Source organism: Aspergillus uvarum (assembly GCF_003184745.1).
Source record: "Aspergillus uvarum CBS 121591 unplaced genomic scaffold BO82scaffold_1, whole genome shotgun sequence".
Lineage (NCBI taxonomy): Eukaryota > Fungi > Ascomycota > Eurotiomycetes > Eurotiales > Aspergillaceae > Aspergillus > Aspergillus uvarum.
The window spans coordinates 1-17271 of record NW_020291298.1 but is presented as its reverse complement, the minus strand read 5'-3'; the positions used below and the strand labels follow the sequence as shown (position 1 = coordinate 17271).

General features: G+C 54.3%; 8 protein-coding genes across 8 annotated transcripts; 4 read left to right on the top strand and 4 right to left on the bottom strand.

The window, feature by feature from the left end:
• Window positions 1-125: 125 nt before the first annotated feature.
• Window positions 126-1046, top strand: BO82DRAFT_324289 (translocation channel protein TIM22). Its single transcript, XM_025632823.1, has 3 exons — window positions 126-343; window positions 410-505; window positions 690-1046. Exons 1-3 carry the CDS (start codon window positions 248-250, stop codon window positions 1026-1028), a joined length of 531 nt encoding a protein of 176 aa, XP_025497187.1. The 5' UTR covers window positions 126-247; the 3' UTR covers window positions 1029-1046.
• Window positions 1047-1193: 147 nt separating this feature from the next.
• BO82DRAFT_324285 (cysteine synthase A) lies at window positions 1194-2581 on the bottom strand (the record flags this gene model as incomplete). Its single annotated transcript, XM_025632822.1, has 2 exons — window positions 1194-2385; window positions 2446-2581. The coding sequence occupies 2 exons, from the start codon at window positions 2579-2581 to the stop codon at window positions 1388-1390; spliced, it is 1134 nt and encodes a 377-aa protein (XP_025497186.1). The 3' UTR covers window positions 1194-1387.
• Window positions 2582-2816: 235 nt separating this feature from the next.
• Window positions 2817-4288, top strand: BO82DRAFT_349521 (NAD-dependent epimerase/dehydratase). Its single transcript, XM_025633884.1, has 3 exons — window positions 2817-3432; window positions 3550-3729; window positions 3831-4288. Exons 1-3 carry the CDS (start codon window positions 3061-3063, stop codon window positions 4227-4229), a joined length of 951 nt encoding a protein of 316 aa, XP_025497185.1. The 5' UTR covers window positions 2817-3060; the 3' UTR covers window positions 4230-4288.
• A 1789-nt stretch (window positions 4289-6077) lies between these two features.
• Window positions 6078-7688, bottom strand: BO82DRAFT_66 (arabinan endo-1,5-alpha-L-arabinosidase). The gene is made up of 4 exons (XM_025641443.1): window positions 7253-7688; window positions 6661-7137; window positions 6487-6572; window positions 6078-6317 (listed from the first exon to the last, which is right to left on the bottom strand). Exons 1-4 carry the CDS (start codon window positions 7508-7510, stop codon window positions 6179-6181), a joined length of 960 nt encoding a protein of 319 aa, XP_025497184.1. The 5' UTR covers window positions 7511-7688; the 3' UTR covers window positions 6078-6178.
• A 4048-nt stretch (window positions 7689-11736) lies between these two features.
• Window positions 11737-12474, bottom strand: BO82DRAFT_396925 (putative peroxidase; the record flags this gene model as incomplete). Its single annotated transcript, XM_025638879.1, has 1 exon — window positions 11737-12474. The coding sequence occupies one exon, from the start codon at window positions 12472-12474 to the stop codon at window positions 11737-11739; it is 738 nt and encodes a 245-aa protein (XP_025497183.1).
• A 305-nt stretch (window positions 12475-12779) lies between these two features.
• On the bottom strand, window positions 12780-14069 carry BO82DRAFT_349516 (alpha/beta fold hydrolase). Its single transcript, XM_025633883.1, has one exon. It carries the CDS (start codon window positions 13717-13719, stop codon window positions 12889-12891), a length of 831 nt encoding a protein of 276 aa, XP_025497182.1. The 5' UTR covers window positions 13720-14069; the 3' UTR covers window positions 12780-12888.
• Window positions 14070-15059: 990 nt separating this feature from the next.
• On the top strand, window positions 15060-16621 carry BO82DRAFT_396923 (uncharacterized protein; the record flags this gene model as incomplete). Its single annotated transcript, XM_025638878.1, has 5 exons — window positions 15060-15086; window positions 15266-15397; window positions 15453-15680; window positions 15736-16414; window positions 16497-16621. The coding sequence occupies 5 exons, from the start codon at window positions 15060-15062 to the stop codon at window positions 16619-16621; spliced, it is 1191 nt and encodes a 396-aa protein (XP_025497181.1).
• A 411-nt stretch (window positions 16622-17032) lies between these two features.
• Window positions 17033-17263, top strand: BO82DRAFT_396922 (uncharacterized protein; the record flags this gene model as incomplete). Its single annotated transcript, XM_025638877.1, has 2 exons — window positions 17033-17077; window positions 17138-17263. The coding sequence occupies 2 exons, from the start codon at window positions 17033-17035 to the stop codon at window positions 17261-17263; spliced, it is 171 nt and encodes a 56-aa protein (XP_025497180.1).
• Window positions 17264-17271: the final 8 nt, after the last annotated feature.

The window sequence follows — 17271 nt, the reverse complement described above, 5'->3', positions numbered from 1 at the left end:
CCGTTCGTAGAGCCTCGTCTAGATTCCGGGAGTGTATCACGTGCAACCTGCGCAAGTGGCGGTACCGGGGTGCCGTGAATAAAATTGCGAGAGAGCCGCCACTCCGTCTCCGCAAAAAGTCCGGGGCGCGATAGAGCTCGGTGTCGACACCTTCTCCATCACTTGATCATATCGGCAGGTCGCCCGGCTGTCTTCTTATTTCCTGTCCCAGCCAGCCTATCCACCACACATCTCAACCACGCACAGCATGAGTTTCCCCAGCGTGACCCCGCCCCTCGGAGGGATGGGCGGCGGCCCCAACATGCAGGGCATGAGCGAGCAGGAGCAAGCGATGGTGAAGCTGGTACGTCCCTCGATTCTGGAAAGTACCTTTACACGAGAAACCTCGCTGACACGAGTGTGAATGCAGATGTACGGCGCGATGGAATCCTGCCCCGTGAAGACGGTCATCTCGGGTACGATGGGTTTCGGTCTGGGTGGTGTGTTCGGGTTGTTTATGGCTAGTGTATGTTTCCCTTTCCCTGTCGCTTTCAACCCCGGATACAATACACATACCCTCGAGAAAGAGTTGGATAGCTAGACGCCGGGGTTGCTTGTCAATCCCCTCAGCCCTCAGTCCTAATCCTACCCCCCATCTCCCCTAAAACCTTCTCCCCATTCAACCACCAAACTAACGAATGAACGCAAAGATGTCCTACGACTCCACCTTCACGCCGCAGGGCAAAGCGATCATGGACCTCCCCTGGCGCGAACAGGTCCGCCGCGGCTTCAAGGACATGGGCTCGCGGTCGTGGTCGTCGGCCAAGAACTTCGGCATCGTGGGCGCGCTGTACTCGGGCACCGAGTGCTGCATCGAGGGGCTGCGGGCCAAGAACGACCTCACCAACAGCGTCGCGGCGGGGTGCATCACCGGCGGCATTCTGGGGGCCAAGGCGGGGCCCCAGGCTGCTGCGGCGGGCTGTGCGGGTTTCGCGGCGTTTAGTGCGGCGATTGATGCTTATATGCGGATGCCGGCGGATGATGATTAGACTGTCAGTTTAGGGGGGAAGGGGGTTGGTTGGAGATGAGGGATGAGAGGGGTTGGGGGTGGGCTACTTGTACATGTTCTATACATGGGTTCGGCGTTTATTCTTTTCTTCGGGATAGAAATGGGTGCATGATGGCGTTTGGTTTTCGTGCTTTGCTCCGGCTTTGCTTCTGTCTGGTCTATGGACTCACTCCTCTTGTATAGTACTACCATTTCCCCACCGATATACCGGATAAACAACATGATCCGTTATCTACTCACATCCTCCAACTACTATACAAACCCCCACCGATACACCGGATGAACAAAAAAAATGCTTCGTTATCTATGCACAAGTCTACTATACAAACTCCCTCCCACTTAAGGCAGCACGATGTACTTCTCCAAATGCTTGGGAATCGCCGTGCGCAGCCCCTTGCCCTGCAGCCAGGAGTTAGAGAACAGCCGGTCGGCGTACCGATACGCGCCATCGCACAAAATTGTGACAACGGTGCTGCCCTTGCCCAGCTTCAGCGCAACCTCATGCGCGGCAGCGACATTCAGCGCCGAGCTGGCCCCGAGGTACAGCCCCTCCTCATCGAGACACCGATACACCATCTCGATCGACTTCTCATCGGGAATATTCAACGACCCATCCAGCAGCCCGATATCCGGCGACAGATTATCCGTAACCCGGCCCTGCCCGATCCCCTCGGTGATACTGCTGCCCGACCGCTCGACCAACGTCCCGCCACTCTGGATATAGCTATGCAGCACCGAGCCCGGCGGATCCGCCAGGAAACACTGCACCTTGCCCTCACTAACCGTCTTCAAATACCGCGTGATCCCCGCCAGCGTACCCCCCGTGCCCGTGGCGCACGTAAACGCATCCAGTTTGCCCGAAGTCTGGGCCCAGATCTCCGGCCCCGTGGTCTCGATGTGCGCCTGGCGGTTGGCCGTGTTATCGAACTGGTTCGTCCAGACCGCATTCTCCAAGGACTCGGCATGCCGCCGCGCCTGGTGGTTGTAGTTCTCCGGGTTGTCGAACGCCACCGCGGGGACGGGGTACACCTCCGCGCCCAGCAGCCGCAGCAGGTCGATCTTGCCCTGGGACTGCGTGTTGGGCATGTAGATCACCAGCTTGTACCCCTTCGACCGGCACACGTGCGCCAGCCCGATCCCCGTGTTGCCCGCCGTGCCCTCCACCACCGTGCCCCCGGGTTTGAGCAGGCCCCGGCGCTCCGCGTCCTCCACCACGAAGAGGGCGGCCCGGTCCTTGACGCTGCCCCCCGGGTTCTGGAATTCGGCTTTGCCCAGGATGTTGCACCCCGTTTCGTCGGAGAGGCGCTTGAGCCGGATGAGCGGGGTGTTGCCGATTGCTATGGCAGGTTAGCGGGTGGATGGTGGGTTGGAGGAAGGGCGGATGCGGTACTACTTACCCGCCGTCAGACCGTTCACCACGCCCTGGGTCTGCGAGACCCGGACATTGTAGGCGGCGGCCGTCGACGCGGACGAGGAGGCTTCCGCGGCGCGGAGTGCGGTCGTGCCGAAGCGGCGAATACTCTGGCGGAACATTGCTGCTTTTCCTTTGCAGTCAGCGATGTATCGAGAAGATAAGGTGAGGGACAGACAGCTTACAGTAGGACAGGGCCGATGGTCGGCGTTAGTCAGCCGGCGTCACGTGGCCGTGGCGATGGCGTGATTGCTCGGGGGACTAGACTGCGTTGGGGCTAGACTCGGGGTCGGTGAGATCATCGGCTTGCTTGACATCTTGCCAGTTGCCATGCATACTGAAGTATATCCGAAGAAGTGACCATCGATTAACTCAAATCTCGAGCTCAGCAGACGGTACCCAATAATCGCAACACTTCCCCGCAGTGCTCTTCGTATTCAGCTCCGAAACAATGAAGCCATGCATCATCACCACCTACTTAAAGTATAGCCCTCTACTACATACAACATCTACACCTGTGATGATCCCATCCACCTCCCTCTACGCCAACAATCCATAACACCACCACATCACCTGTCACACCACCAACACACCCCTCAAAATGCGCATCCTGATAGCTCCCGCCTCCCCACAAACCGCCCAAGCCACCATCACCGCCCTCCTCGCCAGCCCTCTTCATGAGAAGCTGCACATCCGCGGCCTCTACCGCAACTTCCACCGCGTGCCCCCACAGCTCCAGAACCACCCGCACTTCGAGCCCTACCCAGGCGACCTGACCGTACCCGCCACGCTGAACTTCCACGGCTTCGACACCGTCTTCTTCGTGCTGCCGCCGTGCCTGGACGAGACCACACCACTCGACGAGTGGGCCACCACCGTCTCCACCAACATCCGGCTGGCGATCCAGCGTTCGGGGACCGTGCGGCGGCTGGTGCTGCTATCGAGTTTGGGGGCTGAGGTTGGGGCGGAAACTGTACGTTTTCCTTTTCCCCCCGGGGTGGATCAGCTTTGGTGGTTCCCCGGGGGGGGGAGGTGAATTCGTGAGGTAGTGGAATAGGGCTAACAGTGTCCCTGACAACTTGATGGACAGGGGGAGATCATGACGAACCATATCTCCGAAGCCATCCTGCGCGACGCCGCGGCCGAGGTGGTGATCATGCGGTGCGCGTACTTCATGGAGAACTGGGCGACGGCGGTGCAGAATGTGCGGCATAAGGAGAGACCGTATCTCGAGACGGTGATTACGCCGGTGGATTTTGAGGTGCCGATGGCAAGCTCCCCCCAACCCCGGTGCTCTAGATAGCTTACATTGAAGGGATGGAGGAGGAGAGTGGATTGGACAGCGGGTGCGTGCTGACGCGATCGCAACAGGTCGCCGTCAAAGACATCGGATCTCACAGCGCGAGATGTATCCTGTCCCACGAGACAGACGGTACAGAAACGCCGTATGTGTTCGAGCTGCACGGTCCGCGCGAGTACTCGTCGGTGGATGTGCAGCGGGCGTTTGCGACGGTGGTGGGCCGCGCGGTGGAGCTGCGCCCCGTCAAGAAGGAGAATCTGACGGAGTATTTTGCGCGGTTCTTGCCGGAGACCGCCGTCGGTCCGTTTGTGGAGATGACGCTGAGCTTTCTGCCCGGGGGCGTGATGTATAAGCAGTATGAGCAGCGGACGCAAAGGCGGGTGGAGCGGGGGACGGTCGAGTTGGAGGAGGTCGTGGCTGGGTTGTTGGGCGACAAGGGGAGGAAGTATTTTGATGATGTGCGGTTGTAGGTTTGGACTGGATGGGGAAATGGTCGTCATGGTTGGTAGGTTATGTTATGTTTTGTGCTGGATTGCGTCTCCAAGACGGGGGCTTGGAGATGAGTTGGTCTGAAGTATGTACTCTACTGTACTTATTTCGTTATGCAATTGACCCTCCCTATTCCTTTGCTTTCTGTCTGCCACTGTAGTATATCTGGTGGCTTGTCGTGGGACAGAGTTGCAACAACTTCATCTTCCGGGCCAGTGCATGGATACTTGATGTCTGGGTGTTTTCCCTTCGAGAGCTGTAAGTTATCCTGTGGTTCCGCAAAGCTTGACTGTTGACCACTGCATATGCTCAATGCTAGGGCGTATCATCGCTGGACGTCTCCTGCGCTGTGAATTCAATCAGCACATCACCGCACCAGGAACAGGTAATAAGGTTAAGAGAGGCTATACCTATACACTACACCTAAGTGATGAAGTCAACAAGGCGAAAGAGCAATACTACCAAAGCACATACAACCCAGGCCTGTCAAATCCAACAACTCACAAATTCCATTGAAGCGACTCCGTAGAACCCCAACACTCCACCAACCACCCCTATACAATAACAACCCCACCCAGCTGTACCCAATTGAACCTATCACTGTACTGCAAGTACAGTACACACAGCCCCTCCCAATCCGACCTGTCAGACCCGGGGAACCGCTCTGCCTCTGCCCTTACATCCAACCGTCACACGAAGAACAACAGGGGGTGGGAAGGGTTACTGCCACTTGCAAACGACGAACGCAACCCAGCAAGCCACAGTGAAAAAGTCTTCCTCTCGCCGGAAAACATCAGATGGCTCCTTTCATTGCACCAGATGCCATCTCGAAATCCGACATTCAAGATCTAGACCATCGAGTCTGCAATTCTCGAGTCCAGTCCAGAGTCAAGTCCAGTCGCGTCTGGAACCGAGATCTAGACTCGAGTCTAAGCTCTACTCCGTTCTTCTTGAGTAAAGACACAATCTCAGAGGAACTAGTTTATCCCTGGAAAATTGCACTTGCGGAACGGAAGGGGGTGGAAAATGCACTTCCGTATTATGAGTCCATGGTTGCATACCGCGTCGCGGGCCGCAGCATACATACTGTACGTACCGTACACCAAGAATTCGCAGGGCAGGGCAGGGCGCAGCAGATATTCAGGTACGGCACGGCTAGGATGCGGAAAAGGTTAACTTACATAAAGAATTTCCGCGAGATTGCTGTTTTTGTTTGTCGGTGTTGGATTCGCTGCAGAGAAGGGGGGGAGGGAGAAACCGGTAGTATTTCTTTGTTTGCTGTATGTTTGGTCCAGGTTGATGTGCGTCCGAATTGAAAATTATGACTATATTCAGTCCAGTCATATCAGTAAGGTTGAATTTGTTGGTCCTTCCAGGGGTAAAGGTTTGCCCCTGTCGGCTTGCTTCAATTATCCCATGCGCTCATCTCATTCACAGAACAACTTAGTCGTTCAAACATACTCCCTGAAAGGCTAAGGGCAATGGTATGATATGCAACCATATATGCACAATGTATTCACTCGAACCGAGGTACCAAAATTACACCAAAATATATGCAAAAATTAAACAAGAAAAGAGATAGTGGGCCCCCCCACCCCCCCTTCCCTTCTCCACCAACTACCCCGGGGAGAAGGTTCCAATCTAATCCCATGGGGAAAATCCAGCCAACAAGCGCCGTTGTCCGTTCGCGATCGAGATCCATTTTCTTGTTTCGAAGGTCCAACGTCATGACGATTATTTGCCCAGTTCGGAAGGCAGTGAGTTCACTTTTTGCTCACTAGTGGGACTGTGGAAGGGTTGTTTGTTGTTGATTGATCTCGAAAAGGTCGCCACTCGCTGATTCACTTGAGACTTGATCTCCCCATGGGTGCGAGGAAGCAACGATGTAAACAAGGGTATACTCTGTCTAACTCATAGATAGGCCGATGGATTACGCAACCGTGGGCCACCCGTCCACCCAGGTGAGGGTGTTCCAGCCGAACTGGTACTGCGAGGTGTCCAGGCCGATGTTGGGGTTGGCGTAGTGGTAGTACAGCACGATGCCGTGGTTGGTGGTGTTGACGATGCCCCTGAGTGAACCTTCCGTTAACATGGGTACGTTCATATGTAATGCAATCATGATGTATGGGTTCAATTGTGGATATATTGGTGGATGCGTGGTGGGGTTGAGGTGGGGAATATAGGCTTCGGGTCGGATCTCATAGGCGCGGGGAAAGACAAAAAGAGAGGGAAGCTTACTGTCCACCGGGCCCGTAGACGTAGTCATGACTGGCGAGGACGGTGGTTCCACCGCTGTTGGTGCATGCGACCCCGTTCTTGTCGACCTGTTTTGGGTGGTATCAGCAATGGGAGTCTCCATGATATCACGGCAAGAGACCAGCGGGCCTAAGGAGAATGGCTAGGTAAACATACAAAGCTGCCCGTCCCCGTCTTCGACCGGCAAACGACAACGCGGTACTCGAGCCCCTGTGCTGGGAGCCCGCTGGTGTAGCCCTGCGCCTGGCCACTGGAGAAGGTGAGGTAGTAGTAACCCCCGTACTCGAAGAGGTACGACGCCTCGATGGCGTGGTTGCCCGAGGCATTGTAGGCCAGGTTGGTCGGGGTGGAGGAGCTGATCTGCAGCGAGCTGGTCATGGGCGCCTGGTAGAGGCCGTGCCAGTACGAGCCCCATTGCAGATACCCGGTGCCGCCGATGGAGATCCAGTTGGCGTCAATGGCGTTGTACGTGTTGGCCGACGAGGAGGTCAGCCCGATGGTGCCGTGGTCGGTCCACGAGCCCGCCTCCAGCGTCGTCGAGGTGGCCACCCCGATCGTCGAGCTTTGGCTGCCCAGCGTGGAGCTGGCATAGTACAGGTAATAGGTCCCACTGTCGTAGTGCACGTCCGGAGCCTGGAGTTACATTTGGTGAGTCGAGGAATGTTGGACTTAGGGCTACCCGACGGGAAGGGGGCAAGGGGCAAGGAGAAAAACATGTAGTAGGGTTGTTGAAGGAGCGTTGTCTTACCCAGAGATTGGATGCATTCCCCACTGTCACCGATGAACCATTGGGCAGCACGTACCCCAAATCGGTCCAGGGCCCGGTGATGGCACTGGCGGACGAGATCAAGATCCCCAGTCCGGTGGAAAAGCGAAAGAACTTGCCGTCCGTCTTGCGGCGGATAACATTGGGGTCGTGAGCCCAGCAGGACCCCGAGCAGGCTCCTGGGTCTGAATAGGCATTCACCAAGGCTGTGAACAGCAGAAGCAGAACGTAGGGAAGCATGATGATGGGCCCAGGTAGAGACTCGTGTTAGGCAGGGAAAGAAGAAAAGACGAAGAAGAAAACAAGGAACAGGCCTGCTTTCCTAACCATTCAAGCCTCTATCATCTGGTCGAGCAGATGGCCCTTTTATGTACCATTGAGAAGTCCGGCGTGCATGCATGCTTCAGCGATGTCACCCTTCTGACAATTTCTACTTTCTTGTTTTTGTTTTTCTTTTTTTTTTTCCTTTCTGATTTTTTATTTTCTTGTCATCCTGTCTGCTGCAGAAAGTGGCCTGGCAGCTGAGCTTACGCATGCATTGACCTCTCCGTCATTCTCGGTCTGAACTACTCTGTCAAGGTCGAGAAGATGCTAAGGCTAACAGTTTACTCCCTTGCTGCGCAGGCCGAGACCAATCATACCGGGTCTGAATAGTCTTAACTCTAGCAAAGGGCCTATCTGGTGGATTGCTCGGATTATAGAACGGAATTTCATGCTGGAAAGCGGGTCATGGTAGGCTGTACAGCCCTTGGACTCGGATTTGGGCTTGCTGGTCCATCGTCAGTATGATAATCAGGGTAATCGGAGATAACAACAGTGGCGGCCCAGGCTAAGTTTCCTTCTCTCTTTCCCCCTAGATTGGAGTAAGCGAGAAAAGCAAAAAAGACTCCGGGAACTTTCACACTGCATAGACTATTGAATTAAGAAATGGGGAAGAAAAAGGTTAAGCGAAAGAAAAGCTACACAAGATTTTAGGTTAAGAGTGTTAGGCAGCTGATCGATCGGGTGGCCCTCCAACACATTGCTCTTTTCGGCTCGCATGATTCTTTCCCCCTGAGAGAAGGAGGGCAAGAAGGGCTTGAAACTATAGAAGGTCCCTGGAAAGGAGGGCTCAATTGATACGTACGGAGTATAGGTATGCAAGTTTCCCTTAGGGAAGAATACGGTCGGGTTATCTTGCCTCATCGTCATCTTTGTTTGTTTGCTGTGGTTTGCATAAGTGACTAAGCCAGTCCGTCTTCTTCTCCCCTTTCTTCTTCCCCGGTCTCTCCACTGGACTGGCTGGCTGGCTGGCTTGCCTTGACGTGTTGACAAGCCGGCAGGGCCGTAGATACGTGTCAAGCCATGCAGGCGCGACAGTTGGTGCAGTTGGTGTAGACGAGGATTGATTGGAGGCGTGGATACCGATGATGGGCTGTTTAGTGCTTGGTTAGTGCCTGGTTAGTGTCCCCAGAGCCGTGTCTAGTGCACGCCTCTGACTGAGGTCTTTGGGCAAGCCATCGGTCGATCATCATTGGGGCAGACCCGCCAAATGGAGTCAAGCCGTCGCGTTGGAAGTCTGGTCCTTGTTGCCATCTGCTTCGGGATGTCGTGATTGGGAATTAGATTGATCTCCATGATCTGCTGATTAACTGCTGGTCAGTGGGCTACGCGAGACCTCCGTCCTGTACATACTGAGTACACACCGTACATGCAGTACGTACCGTGTGGGGAATTTCCCCGATACCCAGGAAAACCAACCGTACCTGACATTGGGATGGGCTTCGAGAAACGGTCAGCAGCAACGCAACAACAGTGAGGTGAGAGCGCCCTTGCATCTGGTCATGACATCTTGGGTACTTCTGCATCCCTTCGGTTACCAGTTTGGGGGGGCGATCGAAGGAAGGGGTTGCACAGCCTTGTTCACTGGACTTATGTAATCTCATCATTTCCCCTCATCTCATTCCTCCTTAAAACTCGGTTCAAGCCGTCGCCGAGCAATCGCCCAGAAACGCGGGATCGACTGATACCATGATCATCTCACGAGGGCAAGGTGAATTATTGCTTGCTTGATGCTCTGCTTGCTTGCTTGCCGCAGTTGACCAGGTGATGGTGCGACCTGCGCTAAAGATGTCGTGACTAGTGTAGGTCATGATGCGGGGAAATATCTTGCGTACATACTATACTCCATGTTAGTATAGAAAGAAGCCTATAACTAGATAACTAAGGGCACAGACTGAAGATCTCCGAGGGGGCTGGCCTTGTGATGATGGAGGTTGACTTGCTGTCAGCCTGATCGTGTTGCGGTGAGCATAGCGATGGCTTATCGAGACTGCCAGGCCAGGCAGGCCACATGTGAATGACGTCTGTGAGCCTCGCTGTGACTTGTTCATCGTTAGGTGGAGACTGCGTTGGCAGGAAGATTATTCTCCGAACGCTCTGGATCCAACAGAGTCTCCGCTTTTGAGGGGAAGCAGCAAGGAGAGCGCAATCAGTGGGAGTCGGTTGGTTCGATCGACACCATCTATTGATGTTTATCCAGTCCCGATGACGAAATGTCTTACCGTCGGGGGACTATATCCGAGTGGGAATAGTTGCAAAGGTTGAGAAGGTTAGTGCACACAGCAACAAGAAGCAGAACAGGTGGAATATCCCCGCCGCCTTGTGGGATTTGATATTGTAGGTAGAAATTACCCAATTGAAAGGTACGGCGGGGGCGACCTGCTCCGAGGCAGTTGCCCCAAGCCTCCAGGCTGTAGTAAATCATCAGTCAACTAGTAACAATTAATGACTGTAGTTTTCTATGTTTCTGTACTTGACTACCCTGCTTAGCTGCCAGGTGATGTAGCTTACGTCCTATTTATATCCCGTAAGTTAGAAACTGTAGCTTACCGCATCCATCCCCAATGCTACGCTCTCGCTCATCCCCGTACAGAATGAAGCTCCCTTATCCCATACAATCCACATCAGAAGACAAGCAATCTCCCAAAAGAAATCAATCAACATAAGCTACCATCACAGCTATCCTACAAAGCTTGTTCACGACTCCATACATTCTACAAGAGCAATCTCATGCATCCTGCAGGGGTAATGCCCATTGCTCACCAATCCCTCCGGGCAGTGATCGCAACTCGACGCGCGTACTCCATGCGGTGGCAACTGACCACCGACTCCCCTAATCATCCTTCACCCAGCGCGTTCCTGCAGTAGTCTCTGACGTCGGGGCATAAAGTTGTTCGATGAAGGGGAAAGGTGAGGCGTTGTTTCGCTGATCGGTGTCTGTTCCTGCGCCACAGAGCCTGAGGCCTGCGTGATAACGGGTGGAGAGGTTCCTATTATAGGAACGGTCGATATGGACGAACAGGGAGGGCCTGAAGGCACTCGCAGTAGTAATGCTCAACCCAGATGTCTGGTGGTTATGGTGACGCGGTCGCTGGGACAGGTCACATTTGTCTGCCGTACAGGGGGCTCGGATGATAGTACTGGTGAAGATAAGTGTTGGCTGCATTGTTGATAACTCTACCCCAGAGTGTCATTGATGGGAATCCCCCCTCTAGTCTGCATTGGCATACGAAAAGCCGTGATGGTGCCTTTGAAGTGGTTCCTTTCTCCGAAGCTTCTGTCTTGAGGCCATGCATCACGTACTCACCCAGGCTACAGAAGAGACATGCCCAGTCACCAACCTGGTGATCCACTTAAGTAACTATCAAAAGGTCAAGAGCATGACAGTACAACCCACGGCTTGCCAATCTGAGTATGCAATCACTTAGGGTTCGAGTTAGAAGCATGTGAAGCTGGGTTCCAGGAACCAGGAAGAACACGATAACCTTTCTATATTGTGGACCCTATAATTTGCAGCATCACAAGTAGTTACTCGGTGAGATATGAATAAACTACGTCTAATGCCTTTCTCGACGGACTCATTCATGAGCGGGCTGCTCCAGCACTGCAAGCCTCGAGAGATTTCTGCAACGGAGATGACATGTTGATACGTTCCTTCACACTCAAACCGTACACCCCATCTGAACACGATATAAAAGCCTAAACAGGAACGGCACACAAGACAAGCGTTCGTCAAGATGGTCGAGAACGCCGTAGACACATGAGGTACTCCTCATGTACTATCTTATACTAAACTCTCAACCGAGACTCCCATCCGGCCTCCCATCCAGCCTCCCCGAATCCTGCCCTGGCATGTATTCCACGAACTCTCCACGTCAATGACGAGCGACAGTTCCATCCTGCAGCCAGTCTGATATTCTGACCACTCGCAGCCACAAGATAAGCACATCAGCCAACAAGCCGGACGGGTCGGCTATACTTGCCAGGCGCCGAACCCTGAGGCGCAAACCCTCCCAGCTGAACAGATAAACCCGTAGCCCCTCAGCACCACCACGTATCAAGACACTCGCGAAACCAGGATCCCTCATTCGCAAACCCGGCCCTAGAACATCATCCTAACCTCCCCCCTCTCCCCTCCTCAACCCTCAAAAAGGCCAAGCATACCTCGAAATCGCAAGTATCACGGCCGCAGCCTCGGGCAAAAACGCCTTGACCCAGCGTCTAGGCCTCCACCCCTCCTCCAACGGCAAGCGCTCCTCGCCAAACAGCGCCTGCAAATAGCTCTTCGGGATGCCCTTACCCAGCCCCTCGCCAAACAGGCACCGCAGGACGGCCAACTCGCCGCAGGCGATGTAGTGCTCGCGACGCCCAAACTTCAAAGCGGGATTGCTCTTCTGGGATTCGGCGTACCGCAGCTTCCGGTAGCGGCCGAGGTCGGGGACGCCGAAGCCGGCGCGCGGGGTGCTGCCGACGAACTGCGCGTAGAGGGCGGGGTCGCAGGGGATGGGGTCGCCGAGAGCGCGGTCCTGGCGCGTGACGGAGACGTCGTGCTCAATGGCGTGCGGGCGGCCGACTTTGTCGAGGTGGAGGACGGGCTCCCCCGCGGCGTTGAGGTCGGTGGCGTCACGCAGGCCGCCGATGGACCCGTGGGGCCCGAACTCGGCGTCGTCGCTGTGGATCGTAAAGGCCCGCCACACCAGCAGCGCGGACACGTCGGCGCCCAGCCCGATCGAGCCCAGCGCCGAGCGCAGTTGCGCCGCCGTGATGTTCCGGCCGTCGTGCGGGAGGCGGTGGTGGTTGGCTAGGCTGTTCAGCACCGGGCAGGGCGAGCGGGCATCGCTCGAGGAGGCGGGCTCGTAGCTGTCGTCTTTGGCGTGGGGCATCGTCCGGGGTTTTGTGATCTATATATATGGGTGGGTAAAGAGTGGATGAGAGGAGGAGAGCGGGAATTTCTTCAGGAAACGGGTCAAGGTGATGCTTGGCTTATATATCCAGTGAGCTTGTGGAATGAATGGTGCTGAGATGTGAGGGATGGGATGAGATGCAGTTGATGGGCAGCAGCTGACCGCTGCGGTGTCTGGTGTGGCTGGTCACGAGGGTTTCAGCTACGTGCAGTCAGTGCAGCTATACGAGTTGCCACCGGTCACCGCGACCTGTCTACTGCGTACTGGACCCTCGAATCTGGAGGAAGTTGTCAGCATTTCTAATTCTTCGCCGGAATGTCATCTTAGTCTAATGTACAGTTGTTGGGTCAATCATGCGGGGAAACGGTGTATGCTCTTGCTCGAGATCATCCTCTAATTGCATCGGCTCACAATCTCTTCAATCAACTCATGCAGTTCTTCTTCTCGTTCCCAACCTAGCATGTGGCCACTCCCCTCGAAGGCCCTCCAGGTGATCCCATCCCCGATCTCCTCGCGTAAGATTTCCCCGTGCCGAAACGTCAGCATCAAATCCTTGGTGCCATGAGTCACGGCTATGCGGTCTCTGCCTACTCGATCCCCAAGGGTCTTCAGCTGCGCTGCCGACTTGTGATGGAAATAGCAGGCCACAATCTGCATCATGAAACCCTTCTTGGTGTACTCGTCCGTATTGGCTCGTTTCCGGATGACGCCCGCAGCGAAGCGATCGCGCTTCGTCGCGAAATTCTTCGCCGGGTCCTCATATTCAGTGTCGGGCTGGGCGAGGAAGTCGTCGGCAAAAACGCTCTTCGCCAGCCGCTCCAGCTCCACATCGATGTGGCGAGGGATGAACATGTTCGCTCGCTGCCGCAGGTTCTCCACAAACGGCCCTGTCCGCACCAGTCGCGGTGCCGTACAGTTGAGCATCAGGCTCGCAAGGCGATCGGGAATAAGCATCGCGACCTCTTGAGCTATCATACCACCCATGCTGGCACCAATGACATGGATAGATCGCTCAGGTGGACCGGCTAGATCGATCCAGCCCAACGAGCTCACCAGGTCGACTACGTCCTGGGCCATCTCGGAGGTCGAGTAAAAAGATATCGGCTTGTCTGAAAGACCGACGCCACGATTGTCAAACACCAAACAGGTGTATCGCGACCCGTGCTTGTGCCCAAAGTACCTGGCCTGGCGTCGCCAGTCCTTCAGGGTCCCGTTGAGGCCCATAATCCACTGCACGGTCCGTGTCAGTACCACCATTGATCCCCGATGGGTTGAGAATCACACTTGAGACTTACGACGAGCTTCACCGGGCCAGTGCCGTGAAGTTCATAGTGAAGATTGATCGGCCCTCCACGGCGGGTCTGGGCCACTGCTTGTTTCCCGGATGTTGTCGGGGTGAGTTCCCATTCGACTGTGGGATACGCTGGGTGCTTGACGAGCTCTTCTGCTGTGAGAGGTGCCATCGCTCCCAAGTACTGGTAAATTGTATAGTACTGAGTACACTGGCGGGGTGCGGAGCGGAGTGGTGAACAAGGCGAAAGGGATGACGTGCCGGTGGAAATGATGTAGAGGCAATGAGGCAAGTGCGCACATGTCCTCATTGCTTGGCAATTGGCCGAGGCCTTGTTTTTCTTTGCTGGTCGGATCCACCTGAACCAGTTCCTGACATTCCATTCTGGGCCTGGTGCCTGTTTTAAGTGCTGATGCCCGACTGCTTCTTTTTCGTTGTCGCGATAACCACTCCATCTTGATGTCCTGGATACCTGAGGCCCTTCGTCTGGCAACTTTACTATGTCTTGTGACAGTGACACCCGGGTAGGTCTTGTGAGACCAATCCGTGCACAGCCCTTCCTCTGTTGCTGGTCGCGCAATCCAGGGTATCCTGGTTTCATTGTTCAACTGATGTAGAAGAGATCAAGCTGATCGCACCCTTGAGAGCTGACGACTGTCCGTGGGGTCAGAGCTCAAATTCGGTTCTCGACTGAGTTTATACCTCATATCTCATGTCGGATCAACCTTCAAGTGCGGGGAATTGACCATTTTCATGAAGGGACAATATGGCAAGCGAGAGCGCCCGGATTCAGACCCTCAGTTCACAGTTGCAATACATTCCACCTGGTTTTAAACAATCCGTGACATTGTGAGACTGGCATCTCGACCTCATAAGTGTCTAGCGTACACAATCGAGCTCTCTAGAGCCAGAGCAAGTCAACCAAGGAAGCAATAGGGGGTAGAGAGAGAAGATGGACAGCTCTTTAGACGCAATTCTTGCTTCAGCACAAAGAATACACTCCGCGTGTCTCTGCCGAGGATTCAGATGCCGACGGCTCAGTCGCTGATTGCCGAAGAAGCGCAAAGCGCGATAGAATTGCGAGCTCTCGAGAATAGTATGCTGTGTGCTCGAGAAGGGGCAAGGTGGCGATGTCGTTGTAAAAGATGCTTTTGACTTAGGACAACGCTTCGAATAGGTATCTGGCGAATTATTTAAACGGGATCAGAGAACGATGTTTTTGAGTTGACTGCGAATGTCTGCACAATCGCACATCCCAGTAGAGCAATTCAAGATGGTCACTCAATACGGCATCCATCAGGTCTGTCTGGCTCCAACGATAAGCCCAGCAGACCCTGTGGCTCCGAAATCAGCCCAGAGGGAAGTACAGCATAAACAGAAGCAGACCTTTAACACGTACTTCGAGTCACTCACTAGCGGTTGTCGAGGAAATTGAACAACAACTCTCCAAACCCACACCTCCTACCTTGAAGACTTCAGAGGAATGTAGCGAAGCTTCACGAAGCACTGGTCAACGAACTCAGCAGCATCGTGGACACTTGGTGGACAGATGAACAGGCTGCGTTCCCCCGACGAATGCCACTGGAACCACACGAGGAAGATCTTCTGCGCGTGAGACACTCATCAACTTGATCTTTAGCAGGGGTGCTGATTCTTCCCACTCCAGGGACTGCATGAGCAATGCGAAGCGAATAACCTGAGACCATTTAGGGAGTGTCAGGTACACTGGCGATCTGATCTTGTTCTTCCTTCGGATCACCCAGGTACTGCCAAAATCTGTGAGATCAACACACGATACTCCATCAATGCACAGCTCCTTGCAGCCTACGGCTATCGGATATACGAGACGGCGGCTGAAAGAGGCTGTGTCTTTGCACGTGCGGACGCACGAAAGGTATGTAGAGAGCCTTCACCCTTGTGAGCTACGATAGTGTTCTGACTATGACCAGTTTATCAAAAGTCAGCTAGACCTTTTCGAGCCGAAGTACCCAATACATATTGTGCGCGATCAGTACCGGTCACCCTATAGTGAGATGTTCGTCTCTTTTGCCGAAAAAAGTGGTAGGGTTAGTGCGACTATGGTCAAGCCGGTAGATCTTCGAATGGTCAGGAGCAACAACTCGAAGACCGGATATGACCTCTACTGTCTGTCCGACAGGGACTGTCCCGACATAGTCAGCACAGACGGTGAGCGCCTGGACCGTGTGTACCAAACCGGGCTTGATCTATTCCAGCATGAACTGCGCTTGATCCCAACAGACATTCTGCGGCATCTTGCGTTGCACTCTGTCAATGATCTGAGAAGTATTCTTCTCATTCACGATAAGCGGATCCTTGGGGTGCTTCTCCAAGAACTTGACAGCCTTCTCAGCAAGCAAGTCCTGACAGCAGAACAAGCAGCGATCATTCGGCACGGCGTCGTACCTATCATCAACCCTGGGTCTCCGGAGCTGAGCGAATTGATCAACCAGCAGAGTCGATCCCTGATTCATAAAGACAATTATACCATAAAGCCGGTTCGGAGTGGCCGAGGGGACGGTATTCTGCTCGGAAAGGAGCTGTCCGTCTCCAATGGGAAAGTCTCTTGCTCAATCTTCGCGAACCCGAGCTTGAACCAGATCACTCTCTGTATTTATCCAGCCACTGATCGAAGAGCCATTGTTTGAGCTACTCGACCATCGTGGGGAGATCCAACTCAGTCCCCTTGTAGGGTCTTGCCATCTGGCTAATGGCAGTTTCACCGGCCTTGGATTCTGGAGAGCCGGTGGCACGAAGATCTGCAATCTCAACAGTGAAGGGCTCTGGATGCTGGGGGTGGTTGCTCGTCCGAATTGATTTGAGTTAACGCGAAGAGAACTTCATCCCTGGAGGAGAGGAGAATCAACCTTTTGATATAGCCGGCGTGTTTGAAAAAGCCCCACGCATTCTAATGATTCTCGCTGCGCTCGAGAACAAGTTAGCCAGTAGTGTTAGTCTGTCAGTCATGATATTCCAAGATTGAAAACATCCAGATTGATGTTGTCTTATCTCGAAGTTCACGAGGAAGTTGCACAAGGGAAGGAAAGAGTTACATAAACACACCCCGCTCTTATCAAGGCGACTCCAACGCGGGGAACTCAATGACTCCACCATCTCCAACCTCCAACTTCTACACGACCCCTCCATGGCCATCATGACTTTCTTCCTCGTCGCACTTCACAAGACATTGGTCTCTCCTCCGTATCACTCACGTCACTGTAACCCACAATGGCACCCATCCATCGCGTAGCCGTCATCCAATGGAACATCCAGGTACGTCGCTCATCACCTACTCTGCGTCGCAGCAAATCGCTAACCAACCCTCCCTCGCAGGACCTCGCCATCGAGGAAAACCACCGCAAAGCATGCGATTTCATCCGCGAAGCCGCAGCCCAAGGTGCTGAGCTCGCCGTTCTCCCAGAGTATGCGCCCTCACCCTACACCTCAAGCCACACATAACCCCCTCC

Bases quoted from the DNA above. Each gene is read 5' to 3' on its own strand.
- BO82DRAFT_324289 (XM_025632823.1), top strand. From the start codon at position 248: ATGAGTTTCCCCAGCGTGACCCCGCCCCTCGGAGGGATGGGCGGCGGC. The intron at 344-409 runs GTACGTCCCTCG...GTGTGAATGCAG, and splicing joins AGCAAGCGATGGTGAAGCTG to ATGTACGGCGCGATGGAATC. The intron at 506-689 runs GTATGTTTCCCT...ATGAACGCAAAG, and splicing joins TCGGGTTGTTTATGGCTAGT to ATGTCCTACGACTCCACCTT.
- BO82DRAFT_349521 (XM_025633884.1), top strand. From the start codon at position 3,061: ATGCGCATCCTGATAGCTCCCGCCTCCCCACAAACCGCCCAAGCCACC. The intron at 3,433-3,549 runs GTACGTTTTCCT...CTTGATGGACAG, and splicing joins CTGAGGTTGGGGCGGAAACT to GGGGAGATCATGACGAACCA. The intron at 3,730-3,830 runs GCAAGCTCCCCC...CGATCGCAACAG, and splicing joins TGGATTTTGAGGTGCCGATG to GTCGCCGTCAAAGACATCGG.
- BO82DRAFT_66 (XM_025641443.1), bottom strand. From the start codon at position 7,510: ATGCTTCCCTACGTTCTGCTTCTGCTGTTCACAGCCTTGGTGAATGCC. The intron at 7,138-7,252 runs GTAAGACAACGC...ATGTAACTCCAG, and splicing joins GGAATGCATCCAATCTCTGG to GCTCCGGACGTGCACTACGA. The intron at 6,318-6,486 runs GTAAGCTTCCCT...AGGTTCACTCAG, and splicing joins GTCTACGGGCCCGGTGGACA to GGGCATCGTCAACACCACCA.
- BO82DRAFT_349516 (XM_025633883.1), bottom strand. From the start codon at position 13,719: ATGGGCCTCAACGGGACCCTGAAGGACTGGCGACGCCAGGCCAGGTAC.